The following is a 17,151-nucleotide window of genomic DNA, read 5'->3' on the forward strand; positions in this document are numbered from 1 at the left end:
CTATCCATCAACAGAAGAACATAAACCATTTCTGTATCTAAAGTAACTTGTTGCATACAATCAGTGGTGGAAGACGTATTTACATCATTTACTATTTTCAGCTGAATGTAAGGTAATCATTCTCCAACAATGGGTTAGAGTGATTGTTATACTCTTATATATGACATTATTAGATTGTTATTATTGATACATCAATGTGTAAAAAGCATTTTATTGTTGAAACTGGTTGAGGTGGACTTAGTTTTATCTACTTTATTCACAGCAAGGTATTTTAGTCCAGTGGTTCCCAACCTAAGGGTCGGGCCCCTCCGAATGAGACATGAGTACAAAAGAAGAAAAAACAAAAGAAAAAAGTTCTACAAAAATTTGTATTTATTTGTTTGGACCTTTGCTTGTTTGTGAAACATTGGATGTGATAGCAGGGAATCTTTGGTGAAAAGGGGCCACAAGTAGACACAGCTTCTTTGTGAGGGGGGGGGACCACTAGTTTAATCTTAAACAATGTGTTGTATTTTATAGACTTATCATATATTTTCTTATGTAAAATCTTAATCTGAAAAGTAAATAACTGCATCTGTTAGATAAATATAGTACAATGTTTGCCTCTGAAATGTAGTGGAGTAGAAAGACTCAAGTAAAGTTGAGTAAATGTATTTAGTTACTTTCCACCATTATTCCAACATGAAAGATCCCCTTGTGACATGTTTTAAGACATATAAAAATACTCAATTGTGACTAATAAGTTATTTTACCTCATTAAAATCCTTAAGATGACATCTACTTCCTCTCTCTACAGAAACCAACCTGCAAGTATTTTTCATTTGAAGAGTTTAACTTCTAGACACAAGATGTCTCCTCCTTCACTGTAAAGTCTGTTCTCAGTGTTTGTGCACTGGAGGCTTCAGGTTTTCACATCACACTTGTGTGAGTTGCGTATCAGGCCTTTAACCAAGAGTCACACTCGTAGTTTGACACAAGTTCCTTTAACTGATTTATTGGAATCCAGACAGCAGTTGGAAAACATTCAAAACAATAAATAAATACAATGTTGTCTTTCTGCACTGGACAACCTGGATTAAAACTATTTAATAAAAGGCTGATTAACATGATGTGAACTACACCAAATAAAACTTCAAATCACTGTAAATGTTTCATTATTTTACATCTATTCAGCAGGTGAAGAAGAATATTCCGATACAATCGTTACGATGCAGAACAAGAAAGTCATTATAAAAAGGCAAATACAAGAGATTCTTCTCCACAAACAATCTCATCTAATATTCAAACTCAAAACGGACGATTTCACCTGTTTCCAATAATGGAAAAAAAAAAAAAAAAAAAATCACAGTTTGATTTTTTATTTGAGTTTGGAAAAAAAATCTGGATATGAAACTAAACAGGGACGAGATAAAACGTTCACACTTGACATCACAGATGCCATCTAAAGGACTCCTAAACAACCCACAACTAAAAACTTGACTCCTGTTACTGTACGTAAAAAAACTCTGGTTATTGTCTTTCTCTTTCCTTTCATTCAAAGTGCTGACAGTATATCAAAAATGGATCTAAAAACGTTAGTGTTGATTGGCTGTGGCTGGCTCTCGGAGGACAGAATAACCCCGTGAGTGATTAGTGAAGGTACTTGATCACTGGGCACAAGAGTTCCAGGTCAATTCACTCTCATTTCAATTAAAATGCTGATTCTCTGTCAAAATAAAATCATGTTTAGCTTCTGCTTGCAATCATTTTGTCCAAGTCCCTGACTAACTTTTTAAAATGGCAGAACTCTTTTAAAAACACATCGACGTGGTGCATGAACGGCAGTTTTAGTTCAACATTTTGTTTGATATCAGAGTGAACCGATCATCATCCTGATCGTGCGGTTCTTCATCCACTTCATGTGTTGCAGCTCTCATCATAGGAGGGAGGAGCCTCTGTAACACACACACACACACACACAAGCTGGTTATTACTCAAACACTGTTAAATATCACACTTTCCACATACGATGCCAGGAACAGCACCCTATCAGCCTGGGGAGTGGCATTTATCACATTTCTAGGTGTGAAAAATTTCACAAGTCTTATTACGGTTTCACTTCTATTTATGAAAAAAAGGAAACAAACCAAACTAAGTGACAGAAGTCATTCGAGACTTTTCAAGTCTGTCAATTCTCACATGCCTACATGAAGAGTGAAAAGGTGTTTGCTCGCTTGTAATATATAATTACAATTATGTAGTTGCTTCGCTTTTTTCCTAAGCCGAGTGGCCGCATCAGCATTCAAATGCGCTTCAGTATGAACGCCAGTAAGTGAAAACATCGCAGTTCATTTGGCCTGACGTCCTTGAACGCGGAAGAAAAACAGGCCCGTGATGATGAGTGAAGCTAGACAGGTCATGTGACCAGGGTTTTAGCTGCATCATGTTCCGCCGTCTGTGACTTTCTTCACATAAGAGATGTTAGGAGACTCATCTCTGAATCTGAAACCATGAGGCTGTTTTATTGTGAAAATTGGATCATGTGACCATCTATTCTACGGGGAGAAGTTGTGGTGACATCGATTGTTCTTTTTCACATGAATGTATCTACAATACAAAGATGCATGCACGCATCAACGTTTCTTTCTTTTGTTAAGACATTTAAGTACGTGTTAACATCCATATGAACATTTATTATTAGATATATGCTGAAGAACACTATAATTTAATAATAATAATATTTGTGCAACACTATTTTCTTAGTAAATCTTGTGATGAAACCAGTCCTACAGTACAGCCCTCTTCAGTCTACATCAGTGAACGCAGCCTACTGACCTTGTGGATATGCAGAGGTGCCGTAGTCTGGAGGCAGGATGAGCGGGGTCGGCATCGGGCTGGCGTTGTTCACAGGAGGGTACGGTGCTGTGGCCTGTGTGGAGCCGCTGAACGGAGCTCCGCTGGGTTCTGTGCCGGGCTGCTGGTTCTGGGGGAAGAAGAGGCCCGGAGCGTAGCTGAAGGCGTTTGGTGACACGAGCTGAGATTGGCGCTTATTGGGGATCCCGTCGCTCATCGGCATCCCGCCCTCGGCTCCCTGGTGGTACTCGGCTGGAGGAGCGCTGGGGGAATAATGGGAGGACATTCTGGAGCGGGGGGCTGGACGGGGAGCGGGTTTTGGGGCGGGGCGAGGGGGTAAGGTGGGGGTGGTGGCAGAGGTGGAGGTGTCAGGGATGGGGGCGGGGGTCGGTGTGTCTTCAGCAGGGGCGGAGGAAGGAGGAGCTGCTTTCTTTGAAGGGTGAAGTTTTTTGTCCAGTGAGATGTTCCCGATGTGGATGGGTAACGTCAACATGACGTCTGGAAACTTTAGACTGACCTGGTTAATCACGAGAAACACAATGTTAGCTGGGAAATATACCAGATGTTTACCCATAATCTAACCTTTCAATTGCTTTTTATATTCAGAATCCAAATCTCATGATATAATTATTACTTAATCATATCTGTTTTTAATGGAATTTCTAGAAAGCTCTCTTTCTAATAAACAAACAAAACCCCTAAACATACATAACCACATTAATAAATCACTTGTTGGTGTGGAAAAAGCTGAGTATTTCTTACTTTAACATAATATTCGATCTTTATAAGTTCACATCCAGCGAGGGAGGACTGAGGAAGAGGAGGAACGATGATCTGCTCCTTCCACTCCACCTCCTTGCCGGCCTTCACCGTACCGCCCTCCACCTCCGCTATCGTCCTCAAATCATGGACGGGCTTTTTCATCTCGTAGGTCACTCTCTGAAAACACGCGAGGACAAAGAGATTCACAAACTCAGTACATAGTGACTGTGGAGTAAGATTCAGGAAAAGCAACTTCAACAGATCAAGGACGGTGTAGTTAATGCGAGATTAGATGAAATTGTTGTGTTTACCTGCATCAGACTGGCCGTTATGTTGCCTGTGTTCTTGCCGGACTGGTTGTGGATGTTGGCTGTCACCTGGATGATCTGGCTTGGTGTGTAACCTCTCATGTCGGTCTGAGCCTTCAGCACCACTGTGCCTGTTTTCACCAGCATGTAGGTGAACTGCTGGGTCACAGCAGAGGAACAGGTTCCCTGCATGGAGACGGGCAGAGTTAGAACATCATGACACTGATAGCATGTGTCGTTACAGTTAGTCCACATTGATATCTTCACTATTAGTGCACTATTACACTTACAATTCATGAGCTCTTTCAAACAGCATCTTATCCATCATGTCAGACAAAAGTTGCACAACAATTTTTTCTCAATATCAGCCTTATGCAATATGTATTTCACAACAGCCAAGGCTTCATATCTCATCTTATCTCACCCATATGTCTGGTACTTGGTTGAGGTTGAGGAGGCTTAGCAGGAAGAAAGCTTTCTCTATGTTGTAGTCTTTGGCGAATCGCGGTGTGTCGATAAAAGCCCTCACTCTGTACACGATCTTACCATAGTTGCCTTCAAAAGATGTTGGAGCGGAGGCTGTAGGGAAGATGTCAGATATATTTTAGTTTTATCACCAAAAATGAACACAGACTACTAGATTTTTATGTTATAGCAGAGTTTGAGTGTAAAATTTCTGTCACTGCTCAATACGATGTTTGATAACTGTCATACAACATATATAATATATAAAAGATGACAAAAACGTATAAAGTGACTGAGTAATGTTTCTGACTTTTCACATAAACATGAAAATAAAGACTCTAGACAGCGTCCTGATACACCTGCAGGCGCTCTGGTGGTGAACACACACACACACACACACACACACATACACATACACATCCACATCCACATACACATACACACACCCACCCACACCCACACACACACGTTTCAAATGACAGATTTAGATTCACAACAGTAAAAAGACCGGTTGAGTTGGTTTGGAGTTTCTGTTGTGTCATTGTAACAGAGGAAGCTTCACCTGGAGAACTAAACTCCAGATAAGTGACCAACAAAGACTAAACATGAGGGCTGGCTGTGTGTTCTCGTGAGTGAGAGTGCACGGCAGCTACGTGCAAACAGGAGGAGGAGAGGGATTTTTATCATTACCCAACCATCTTTTTTTGTTTAGTTTTTTTTTGGGTGATCTTTTTTTCAAAGCGATTATTAGAGATGCAGAAGATGGTATTTCATGATCAAACGTCTCAGTATCTCGCTACGCTCCTTTCTCAAGAGTCCATCAAAAATCTGCTGACGTCATCAGGGAGTGCTCTCGTGAACTGCAGAGTAATGAGTAAGAGGAACAAACAGACAGCTGTGGACATCGTTTCCGTAGCGGTGCCAGATGGAAATCTTGAGGAGAACTGGTGGCGTAAGAGAGACATCGCTCCATTTCACAGAATCATTCTTATCCCTGTTCTGTACCTCTAAAATATTAAAGATCGGATCTGTGAATGAGTTAGCAAGCGCTGCCGTCATCCACCCTAAAATGAGTACTTTGCATGTCAGCAGAAGCTACAATTAGAAGCAGAAGTGAGTTTTAAAGTGGAGGCACAAAATAAAAAAGGCCTCATAATGCAATAAAATCATGTAGAACATCAGCATGAACTGTGAGCTTAAAGGATAATTCCACTTTATTTTTGTTTTAGCCTTCGTTTTTATTGGTCATAATAATACATGATTTACCAAGTTAATTGTTGAGATATTGGAACATATCAACACTCTGAAAGTCAGACAGGTGTAGAAACATGAGCGGTCACATGATCACACAGGTTGCAAACAAGCCAACAGTTTATCCAGATTAAATAAACCACTTTATTGGAGGTCACATTGAAAGTGAGCTGAAATGTGTCTAATAATCCCTCACTGTACAGAAAACTGTGTCAACACAGCTACAGTAAATACAGAAGGTCAAAGTCGAAACAGGAAGTGGGTGTATAAACTGTGATGGATGTTTACATCAGACACTTCTGGGGATAATTTTACTGTTCACCTTCATTTTCTCCTCCTAGTAAGTTTTTCTAGCCTGAGGGTTTATTTATTGGACTTGGAATTTGAGTGGTTTTGTTTTTATTTTATCCTACATTTTATATAAGCTTTCAGTGTTCGAATGCTCTGTTATATACTGTGTAAGCACTGTTTTGAAAAGTGCTTTGTGTGGTCACTTCCTGAGCCGTCTGACTCACTGTGTTCCCAGATCTCAGCTGTTAACTGAGTACAAACAGGTTATTAGGGGTTATTACAGAAAGGGATGATGCTCAAAACTACAAACATAAAAGCTGAACTCCAATGAACCAGAATAAAAAATGACCATAAAGCTGAATCTTGATCTGCAGGGCTGCTGTTCAACAAAAAAAAATGAATGTATTATCCTCAAATTCATAGTATTACTTTTGTACTACTTCAAATTTGAAGTTGGGCTGCAAATGTTATATCTCCCCTCTGTACTACATACTCAGAGCAGTGGTGGAACGACAACATTCAACCAAGTAGTTTTACTTTACTGAAGTATTTCCATTTAATGCCACCGTATAATTGTACTGAACTACATTTCAGAAGGAAACACTATAGTGTTTGTTTCACAGCTATAGTTACTAGATTAGGCTACACAGTATACATCATATAAAAAACACCTTAACAGTTTGTAAATGCTTGAAACAACAAAATGCTACTTACACATTAATGCAACTGTAACAGCAATCTAATACAATAAGAAATGTTTTTTATATTTTGCACACTGGCTGTTTTGAGTAAACTTAATTTTCTCTTGTTTCCAATGTGAACACAAATTACTGCATATTCAAAAACCTGGTGACAATAGTCTGCAGTATGTAGTATGAATATGGGACGTGGCTAAATACATACTTATGCACATACGCACCCGTGAAGGATGGGACAGGGTTAGAGTCCCATCCTCACAGCTGCTGAACCATAACAGAATCAGGGTGAATATCAACGTGTCCGGACATGTCTGTCAGGCTGTGAATACCGGCTCAAAACACACACAAATGTAGGAAAGAATGTGCAGTGACAAGTGTTCATCCCATCACTCCGCGCTCCTACCTGGAATGAGAAACTTGAAGGGAAACGTGTGTTCTCCTTGTTTCAGGGTTCCTGTGCAGGACACAGAGAGCACAGATAATCATCCGTCAGTGGAAACAGTAACAATCACTCTGCTGTTCCCTTAGAGACGGACATGCCTCAGGGCTCCCTGCAGTATCCTCAGTGGAAAACAGGAACAAACTTACTCACTCAGAGTTTTTACCCTTCCATTATTTAGAGCAGACTAGTTTTACTGTCCACTATTTCAAGATTAAACAATGTCTTTGTAGTTGCAAAATTTGTGTAGATCTTGGAGAGTGCAGTTATTCTTTTCATCTTTTGTGTTTTGGCATTTCCTGTTGTAAACCAGCAGACTAAGGAAGCTCATTAAATCATAAGGAAGTATATGCAAGACCAGTTGAGCTCAGCTCTGTTTGAAATGTCCTGGTGTGGTAAACTGCACCTACAGTATCTGATATCAGAATTCATCAGGCTACGTACCTTTGTCTGCGATAGAGACGGTGGTGTTGAAGTACTGTTCCTCCAACGTCCATGCTGTGTCGTTTACTTTACTGGTGATGCCGCAGAAACCGTTGCAGTTCACCTTGATGGCTGCAGATGAGAACACAAAGACAGCGCGTTAGAGTTTTACCCACAGAAGCAGGATGAAACATTTCTCATTTCTCTGCATATGTGTAAAAAGTTGTGTAAAGCCTTTTGTAGCTCTGGAGGAAGCTTTGTGAAATCTGATAAATTGCCTCCCGTGTTGCCAACTATTTACAATGGAATGTAATAAACCTGGCCCGAAAAGTTGTTAGATGACATCATGCACTAATCTGCATAAATGTCATGGCGTAACTATGAATACAAGATTTTAAAAAAGGAGAGCAAAAAAATTGAAGTCATGCTAAACTAAACTCGCTTTATCACTAACTATTATTATTTTTCAATCTGCATCTAAATCTACCTCTAATATTAAAAAAACCTTTAATTAGCGGTCGACTGATCATCAGCCTGGCTCATTATTGGATCCAAAATTCAGCATTTTTATGATTATTGGAATAGTTTTTTTTTTTTTTTTACTCTCCATTTTTTCTAGCAAGAACCTTGATAGACTATAACATTATTTCTTGCACATCACTCACCAGGGCCGGCCATACAGTTACTACTAGTAACATTACTGAAGCTGCCTCTGACTCTGTTAATCCATACATGAACTGCTGAGGTGTACAGCTGTCAGAGTTGAATAGTTACTTATATTGCTATTGTACATATTCAGCCATTTTGAATGACAGCTTCCCTGCTATCACATGTTGTTAATACATAACATTTCAACTGTGGTGGAACAAGTGCTCAGATCCTTTACTTAAGTATAAATACAACAATGTAAAAATAATTCAATGCGAGTGAAAGTCCTTCATTTAAAATTCTACTTCAGTAAAAGTACAGAAGTATTACCAGCTAAATGTACTTAAAGTATTAAAGTAAAAGTACTTGTAGAACTGCAGAAAATCGGGCTTTGACTGATATAATATATTTAATAAAGTGCATTATTAATACTAATGAGTCAGTTCTTACGCAGCATTTTATTGCTGTAGCTGCTGGGGGTGGAGCTAGTTTGAGCTAGTTTGAGATCAATCTGAGGGGTGTTGAGATTACAGGTTGGGTACGAAAGAAAGAAAAACATTCTGCTACATAAATTTGAATTTGGGTTCATTTTTCATTTTTCAGAACTTTTCTTTAATCTTTGCATTTTTGTGAAATACTGGAGAGTTTAAGCTCAACATAACATAAAATGTACTTAAGTAAATGTACTTAATGACTTTCCACCACTGCATTTAAATAATTGAAACCAACAACAGGCCTTCCAAAGCTGTAACAAATGAAGCATATTTGTGCATTAACATGAAGTGATTGTGTTCATGTCTAGCAGCTACGGTTGTAGAGGAAATAGTACAGCACATTTCACACACAAAGGGTGCTTTATTTAAAACAGTCCAACTGTTGATTGGACATGAAACTGTCACAATTAAAATCATCTGTTCAAACTATATGAAAATGTGCTGGAAAGAAATGATGCTTCACTGAAAACAGAGTCAGAGAAGAGACTGTGTTACAACCTTTGGAGATGAATATTGTGGTATTCATTTTTTACTCATCACTGAGCTTCAAACTGTGCCGCTAACAGAGGGTTGAAGCTTTAAGACAGAACTCGCTGCATAAATCCAGCCATTTAAATCAATTTCCCTTTTACATGTTTTTGTCCTGACTGCAGGAGGAGAACATTACATTGTGTTCATGACTCAAAACGTTTTAGCCTTTTAAAGATGACCCAAATGTTCACTTATTTTCCAATTGGTCAATGTATTTCAATATCTTTCATTTTTGTCTCATTTGTAATGAGTGCTTTGGTTTATAATCTCTCAAATAGCAGATGTGTTTGTTCTTTTTTATGTTATCCATAGTAGCAATACAAGTCAGACAGAAAATGTTCAAATTGCTAGTGGAGCTGCAACGATTAGTCGATTAATCGATTAGTCGATCGACAGAAAATGAATGGTCGACTATTTTAGTATCTGATTTCATTTTTTAGGAATAAAAAGTCAAAATTCTGTGGTTCCAGACTCTCAAATGAATATAACACAGATTTATATTTTCTGGTGTATTTTAGTCTTCGCTGATAGTAAACTGAATATCTGGATCAACTCGGGCTTTGAGAAGCAATGATTGATGTTTTTCACCCTTTTCTGAAATTTTATAGACAAAACAACTGATCTATTAATGGATAAAATAATTAATAATGAAAATAATTGTTAGTTTGCAGTTCTAAGTGGTATATTTTCAATTAAATCAACAGAAGTTTGACACTTCACCAAGTCTGGAGTCTTTGGGGTCTCTGGAGTGCCAATTCTTTCTCATTTTCTTTCTTCTTATTTATTGAAAAAAAAAAAATGTGTATAACCACAACTAAAAATTGAAGTCTCCATTTTCTCTTTTCACCTTCATGGGTATTTCCATCATGTTTTGGGATCTTGAATTTCATTTATGGTTCTTTTATTTCCATTAGAATTATGAGTTTGTCAATGTTCAACACATAAATCAAGGTACGGTTCTGCCATGGTTTAACAAATGAACATCTTAATGACAGACACTAATAATGTCGGCAGTTGCTTGATGATTGGGGTAGAAATTAATCCGCTTTAACAGAATCATCTTTAGAATTAAAAAAGATTTGGGAAAGAGATTGGAAATATAAATTTAATCTAATAGGGATTATAGATGAGCTTCATCTTTTAGGGCTGAGGCTATAAACAGTCTATGTTTTGTGTCAAAACACACAGTTCAAGAGTGGACAGCTGAACAAAGCGTGAGAACAGTCCACCTTAATGTTACACCCATATATGATTGTTAAATATTACTATTATCATTAAAACCAGGAGCATTATTAATCTGCTGCTATGACAGTAATATCAATGGCTGCTGAGTTCACTTTTGACGCAATGTATATTTCCTTAATTTCCACTTTCCATAAAAACATATTAGCTACTAAATCATTTCTACAAATTAGAAACAGACGTAGAAATTCCAAGATGCTAAAGAGCCGTCTACACCTGCAGACTGACAGCTTATCCAGCTGTTCCACCGTCATCAGACACTGAAGTCGCTTCTGATGACGCCTGAAAAGACGGATCTCATTTCTCTAAAAATGTGTTTCCTCGCCTCCTTCTCTTAATTGCGTTTCCCACGCATGACATTTAAGACACAGCTGACACAGAGTTGGAAGGAAGCACACTAATGTCTAAAGTAGAATTGTTGCAACAATTAGTTGACTAATCTATTAGTCCTGTTTTGATATTTGACTACTTATTAAAAGCAAAAAAGCCAAAGTTTTCCCTGCTTCCAGCTTCTAAATTGTGGGGATTCTGGTGCTTTTCTTTATTTCATGTGATAGTAAACTGAGTATGTTTGGGTTTTGGTCCATTGGTTCCCTTGTCCAAATACATTTAGCCTCTATTGTACACCTCTGAAACAGTCCTGAAGTAACCTATTATATTATTTGATTTTTAATAGAAGATCAATATTTACACATATGCGTCTCTTATCTCAGGGCCCAGCCTACAATTCATAATCCATCAGTGATTCAACCGTTTGTTTCCAGGGAGGCGACGCCGTGAAGCTGACAGTCTGACCAGCTTTACCTGAAGAGGAATGTAAACAGACTGGAGGCCCCACAAGCATTCAAACAGAAACTCCCTGACACACAAAAGCAGCTCTCAGCAAGTCCAGAGACACAGACAGAGAGAGAGACAGAGAGAGAGACAGAGAGAGAGACAGAGAGAGAGCACCTGATCTCAAGGAGAAAGTGTCACTTCATAATTAGGGCAAAAACTGTACTAAAAATCCTCTAAAGCCTATGAGAAACATGCTTTTAGGCTGTAACATGTTAAAAAAAAATCATAGGAAAGCGGTTTCTTCCACGGTAAGCTGGGATTTTATAGTGATTTTGCACACATCATCAGTGATGTAACCTGGGGTCATCTGGTGTTTCGGGTCTTTCAGCAACAGACACCCTCACCCAGGCGTGATGATAAAGCAAAGAAAATACTTAAAAAAAATAGTTCAGAGATGAGTTTTCCTGACGCTGGTTTGCATTCAAATACCTTCTCTATGATTCAGCACTTTGTCACAATAGCAGCAATTTCTTTCTTTTGCAGTCTAAGATCACAATAGCTTCACAAAGCTAGTTGTCAGGTTTGACCTCCTGTAGTGTTTCCATTGGTATCATTCAGTTAAGTGCTGCAACCAACTATAATTCCAATCTGACCAATTATTTTCATTATTGATTCATCTGTCCAAGTCTTTTTCAATTAACCAATTCTGCCTATATTCTGCCTGTTTGGAAACTGAGGAAAAAGTATTCAAATAGCTGTTTTGTCTGACCAACAGTGCATTACTGATGATACTGAAGTGAAGTATGAAATATGGAGGATGAATCATGCCAAAAGGATTTTAATCTTATGAACAACTGAATATCCAATTGGGAAATTTAACTACTTCTGAATACTTCAAAAGTCTGGAAAGGGAAAAGCACATTTCCTCCTTCTCCCTCCTTAAAAACAAACAAAAAAAAAACAAACAGAATTTATGACACACATTACGTGCCCTACTTTATTGTGAAGTTTATTGATAGTGTATGTGTCATGGGTCACACTTGCGTAAGTTGCATATGGAACCACAGTTGGCTCCAAACCAGTTGTGATGTCACAAACCATGCTTTTTGTAACACGCCTTCAACTGAGAGTTTAGATGAGCTCAGAGAAACTTTTCCCCCTTCAGCACATGAATATGAAAAAACAAACTCACCGCATCATTCTGCACAGTGACGCTCAAATATCCAAATTCAAAACAAGTTTTTCACTGTAGGGGGGCTTTCATTTGAAATACCACTAAATTTACAGCATCTTTCACTTTGAAAACCAACTATATTCATTAATTCAGTTCAAATTCACCTCTTTGAAATTTCCAGAAGGCTATGCCGTTTCAAGTTTGTAAGAGTTACAAATTCAGATAGAAAATAGTGTCAAGTTGCTCAAATTCATCAAACTCATTTTGGAATCTAAATTTTCAAGTCAAGTACAAAAATCAAGTTGCTCAAATTGGATTGTTGAAATTCAGACACCGACGATTCAACGTGAAGCTGCAACATCCAGTTGAGACTGTAGTAGAGGACAGAGGAAGTTGTATTACTGTAAATTTGTGATATCGGCCTTTACAAATACAACTGACTTGACTAAACGAGGAAGCAAACGGAAAACCTGAGATTTTTGGTTGTTTGTAAATTTTAAGTTGTTACAGCCTTTCGTTGCTTCTGTAGCAAGAAGCCAGAAAGAGAATATTTGCTGCTTCCACAATGATCTTAATAATTGATTCATTTTCTTTTGAACAACTAATCAATTAATTGTTTCAGCATTACTTCAACTTAGATCTTAATGTGAATTTCTGTCTATAGATGAGCTAATAAACAGAAATCCATTTGTCCCACCAACAACTGGTCCTGAAGAAGAAGGTAAACACCTGTCAGACATCTGATACAAGATCTCAAACACATTTGACACTAAACCGTCTCACAAGAACGGACACACTGCAGACTTCAGAAGGCAAACTAACAGACTCCTTTGGTAATTAGCCCCAGTTTGTGTGTCTCATGTATTAGCGTTACATTCGAGTCACAGAGCTAAGCATCCATTTCTCTTAAAGATAAATACCAGGCGTTGTTTGAAAACCCAGAAGGTAGAATAACAACACTCACTGCTGACCTTTCTAACCATTTGGATAAAACATATTCAGTCCACTGCAAGATAAAACATATTTTTACCCTTCTTCCCAACTTACAAGCATGTTTGCTATCCAGGTAGCCATAGCTACCATCTTTGTTTGGATTAGGAGACAGTTGCCATTTAGGAGAAGGCTTTAAAGTAAATATTTTTTAATCTTGCAGTGGACTGCATAATTTGTTACCCAAATGGTTGGAAAAGTCTTTAAGGATTCAGAAAATACCTTTAGAGCAGCAGTGTTATTCTACCATCGTTGTTTTTCAAACATCCTTTATCTCTTAGAGAATTATTATTATAGTTTTGCGACTCATGTAATGCTAATACATGAGAGGCATGGGCTGGGGCTAGCAGTTCATGTTACAAGTCACAGAAAGGAATATATATCCCTCTAGGTTATTTATATAACCCAGAGAGATTATATAATACTTTATAAAAAAAAAAACAACCAACCAAAATTCCCATTAGCTCCCAGACTTTTTTTTAACTCAAGAATTTACTTGAGTTGTATTGTAGAGATGCTGTGTAGGATTTTATTTACAATTCACTTGAAAAAAACCCGCCAGTACGTTTTACAGCCTTTAAAACCACAGACCTTCAACATCAAATTCATTTTACAACAGGCTAAAGTGATAATAGACCTGAATTATAGCTTGTTTGATCTTTGCTAAATCCTTCACTTCCTTGTTAGGCGACGGCGACGTTTTTTCCCACCAGGTGAGCTGAATATGAACAGACTCTTACCTTTACACTGCAGCTGCTGGCCCAGTTTGACGGTCACGGTTCCGGTGATAGACTCTCCTGGACTGTACACAACTTTATTTTTGTCAAACGCGATCTCAAACTCCTGAATTTTCCCCATGTTTGTCCCGATCCACGGTGAGTCTGCAGCTCACCTGTGCACACCTTCTTCTTTTTCTTCTTCTTCTTCTGCTTTAACTGTTTAATGGCTGTTGGCAAACAGCTTTTAGGTGCATTACCGCCCTCTTCTGGATTGGAGTGTGGATCAGGACGGTTACTACATTATTACAGTAAATTAAATTCTCTATTAAGTCCTCTGTTAAAATAGCCTTGCAGCCTGTCCTGCAGCATGCTTCTTCATGATATTTAGTGTAGTGTTCAGACCAGATATAATGTCCTCCTCCTTTCTATTTCTATTGCTTCCTCTCATTTCTTCTACTTTTCTTTGAATGCTGTCGTAGTATCAGTTCTTATTTCCTCTGTTACACTCTTCCTGTCATTCCTTTTTCATTTCTGACTTTTATTTTTCTTGATTATACCTTTAACCTCAGCCTTGCTATATTTTCATGACCATATTTATTTCTCTTTTTCTTGTTGGTCCTTTTGTATATTTATCTCCCAGCTCATTTCCATCTGCACCAATATGTGCAGGAATCCACATGAATTCAATTTCTATTCCTGCCCTCTTAATTCTGGATATTATTTGAGCTATGTTAAGTAGTATATCTTGCCTTGTATCTGGCTGCATGTATTTAATACTTGTAAGTGCACTACTGGAGTCAGAACCAATCGAAACTTTGATTGGTTTGACTTCCTCTATTGAGTATAGCAATAGTTCCCCTTTATACTGTATATATACTGCCAGATTATCACTAACCCTTTTATTTGACATTACATTTAATTCTGGATTGATGAATGCTATCCATACTCTATTGTCCAATGTTTTACATGTATCTTTATGTACTTTAACATATTCTGAATAATCTTATGAATAATAAGAAAATAATTCTAACATAATCTGAATAAAACCAACAGATTCTTAACATTATAGACACATCTCCTGAGGTCATATGAAGTGCCTTCTTATGTCTCTCCTTATTATTTTAGAGCTATAGCCTATTTATTCATATAATTAGTCATTTTAACTTAAATCTTTATATATAATATTTAATATAATATTTTTTGTCTTTCATTATTTCTTATTCTTTACTTTCATTTATAAATACTTATTATCAGCATTCCAGGTGTAATATGTATATTATTTTTTGAATAAAGTTTTGTAAATAAATAAATAAAAAGAGAAGGATTTTACATGTTTTATAAATGCTCTTGAATGTCATAAAAACAAAAAGAGTATATGTGCAGCTTATTATTAAGTCTTTTGGACACAGGATGGCCAATGTTTTTTTCCCTTCATTATTCAATGAGTATATGTGGGTTAGCAGCGTAGGCTCAGTGCTAGCCTTTCTTTGAGAAGCTTGCATGTCTTTTAACTGCTTGTAGATGTGAGTAGTTGTCTGTCTTATAGACTGGTGACCTGTCCGGGATGTTCTCTGCCTCTTGCCCACTGTGAACTGGGATAGGCAACAGCACCCGCACAACCGCACACCCAAATATTCTGCTCACAGTGACCCAAGCCATAAGTGGACTGTTGGTGACCAAGGTAGCCCCAAGAGTGTGAAGAAAAGAAAAAGAAAAGGATTACGGATCCAGATCCAGTCCAGACATGACCTGTATCATTCGTACCAGTTTCAGTCCTGATTCATTAATGAAGCAACTTAATGAAGCCTAGTCTAGCCTTGCTTATGCCACCCAATGGTGGATACCATGTACCATGTGAGTGAACAGTGGTCCTGGAAATAAATTTGCTTTATATAAATTTGAATACTCTATGATTTCCCAATTTAGCATGATCTAATTTTTGGTTTGTAGACAAGCAGCAACAGCCATGGCTTGAAATTGAAGCCAATGTGGAAATCCCTTTAAGTGCAATGCCACTGATGGCTAAAAGATCCCTGGCTCCAATAGACTCCTATTCTAAAAGCATAAACTTCTCTTTTGAAATACTAAGTCAATATTTTTTTTCAATAAGTCATTATGGTCTCAATCACTATATTCAGGCTCTCTAATAAGTGTGCTGGTGGTCATTTTGGAAATTATTGCTCTGTTACTATGGTTTGAGGACCTATAGTAGCTTTGATGTCTGCCGTGTGGGCATTGATTGACAGCTGTCACAGTATTTTAGCAAATTTAATGTTACTTGATACAATACCTGCCGTGTTAGTTAGCTAATGTTAGCACAAGTCTGCGTTGCTCAGTGTTCCTGGTAAGTTAGCATTAGCTTTGGTTAGAAGTAGCAGGGCAGGTTTCCAGACTCCTTAATTTGAAGGTCCTGGCTGCGAATGGAAAAGATGGCACTGACCGTAAGCAGCAACTCTGGGCTTCAAACTGGCTCCAGTGAAACCAATGGGTGATGTCACGCTTTGCTACGTCCATATTTATATACAGTCTATGATTTTAAATAACAGAAACACAACTCCAAATGAATGCTAATGTTGCTCAGTGTCTGCTAGATGTGTAAATTGGCTTGTTTGTTAACACACTGGCCATACAGCTTGTTGCGCTGTCTCCAAGTGGCCAAAAATTCAGCTAATGCGGGTTTAAATTCAAGTGTTGATTATCATCTGCAGTCTTAATTTCACTGAGCTGCTTCCAGCTATCTGTATATGAGCAGAGCACCAGCTTAGAGTTTTTGCCGTTTTATCTCCTGTGCCTTTGCACTCAGCACAGAGCTGTCATGGTTCATTTCTTTTTGTAGATTGTTGCATAAATGGCCACATGACACAATGGTGATCTGTGCAGCTGTTCATGTTTAAGTACCTCAGACAGTGTCCCAAACACTTCACCAACAAGGGCCTGTGCTAAGCAGGCTAGCCAAAACAGCATGAGTACAAAAACTAGCTGCTCATAGATGTCACGATTGTTGCTGGTGTTAAAAACTGTTTCGTTCGGGTTGTGATCATTTGGACCACTTTTTGTACCACTTAGGTGTATTTCATCGATGAAAGGTTCAGCTAGACTCCAATAAA

The 17,151-nt window shown here is 38.0% G+C and overlaps 1 protein-coding gene across 1 annotated transcript; it reads right to left on the reverse strand.

The window, feature by feature from the left end:
- Positions 1-978: 978 nt before the first annotated feature.
- arrdc1a (arrestin domain containing 1a) lies at positions 979-14,345 on the reverse strand. Its single transcript, XM_067600776.1, has 8 exons — positions 14,066-14,345; positions 7,491-7,601; positions 7,011-7,061; positions 4,327-4,481; positions 3,906-4,088; positions 3,595-3,771; positions 2,815-3,349; positions 979-1,934 (listed from the first exon to the last, which is right to left on the reverse strand). Exons 1-8 carry the CDS (start codon positions 14,181-14,183, stop codon positions 1,897-1,899), a joined length of 1,368 nt encoding a protein of 455 aa, XP_067456877.1. The 5' UTR covers positions 14,184-14,345; the 3' UTR covers positions 979-1,896.
- Between the last annotated feature and the right edge of the window lie 2,806 nt (positions 14,346-17,151).

The sequence above is a fragment of the Thunnus thynnus genome, chromosome 2, assembly GCF_963924715.1.
Source record: "Thunnus thynnus chromosome 2, fThuThy2.1, whole genome shotgun sequence".
NCBI lineage: Eukaryota > Metazoa > Chordata > Actinopteri > Scombriformes > Scombridae > Thunnus > Thunnus thynnus.

Bases quoted from the DNA above. Each gene is read 5' to 3' on its own strand.
- arrdc1a (XM_067600776.1), bottom strand. From the start codon at position 14,183: ATGGGGAAAATTCAGGAGTTTGAGATCGCGTTTGACAAAAATAAAGTT. The intron at 7,062-7,490 runs GTACGTAGCCTG...TGTCCTGCACAG, and splicing joins CGTCTCTATCGCAGACAAAG to GAACCCTGAAACAAGGAGAA. The intron at 3,772-3,905 runs GTAAACACAACA...GCGTGTTTTCAG, and splicing joins TAACGGCCAGTCTGATGCAG to AGAGTGACCTACGAGATGAA.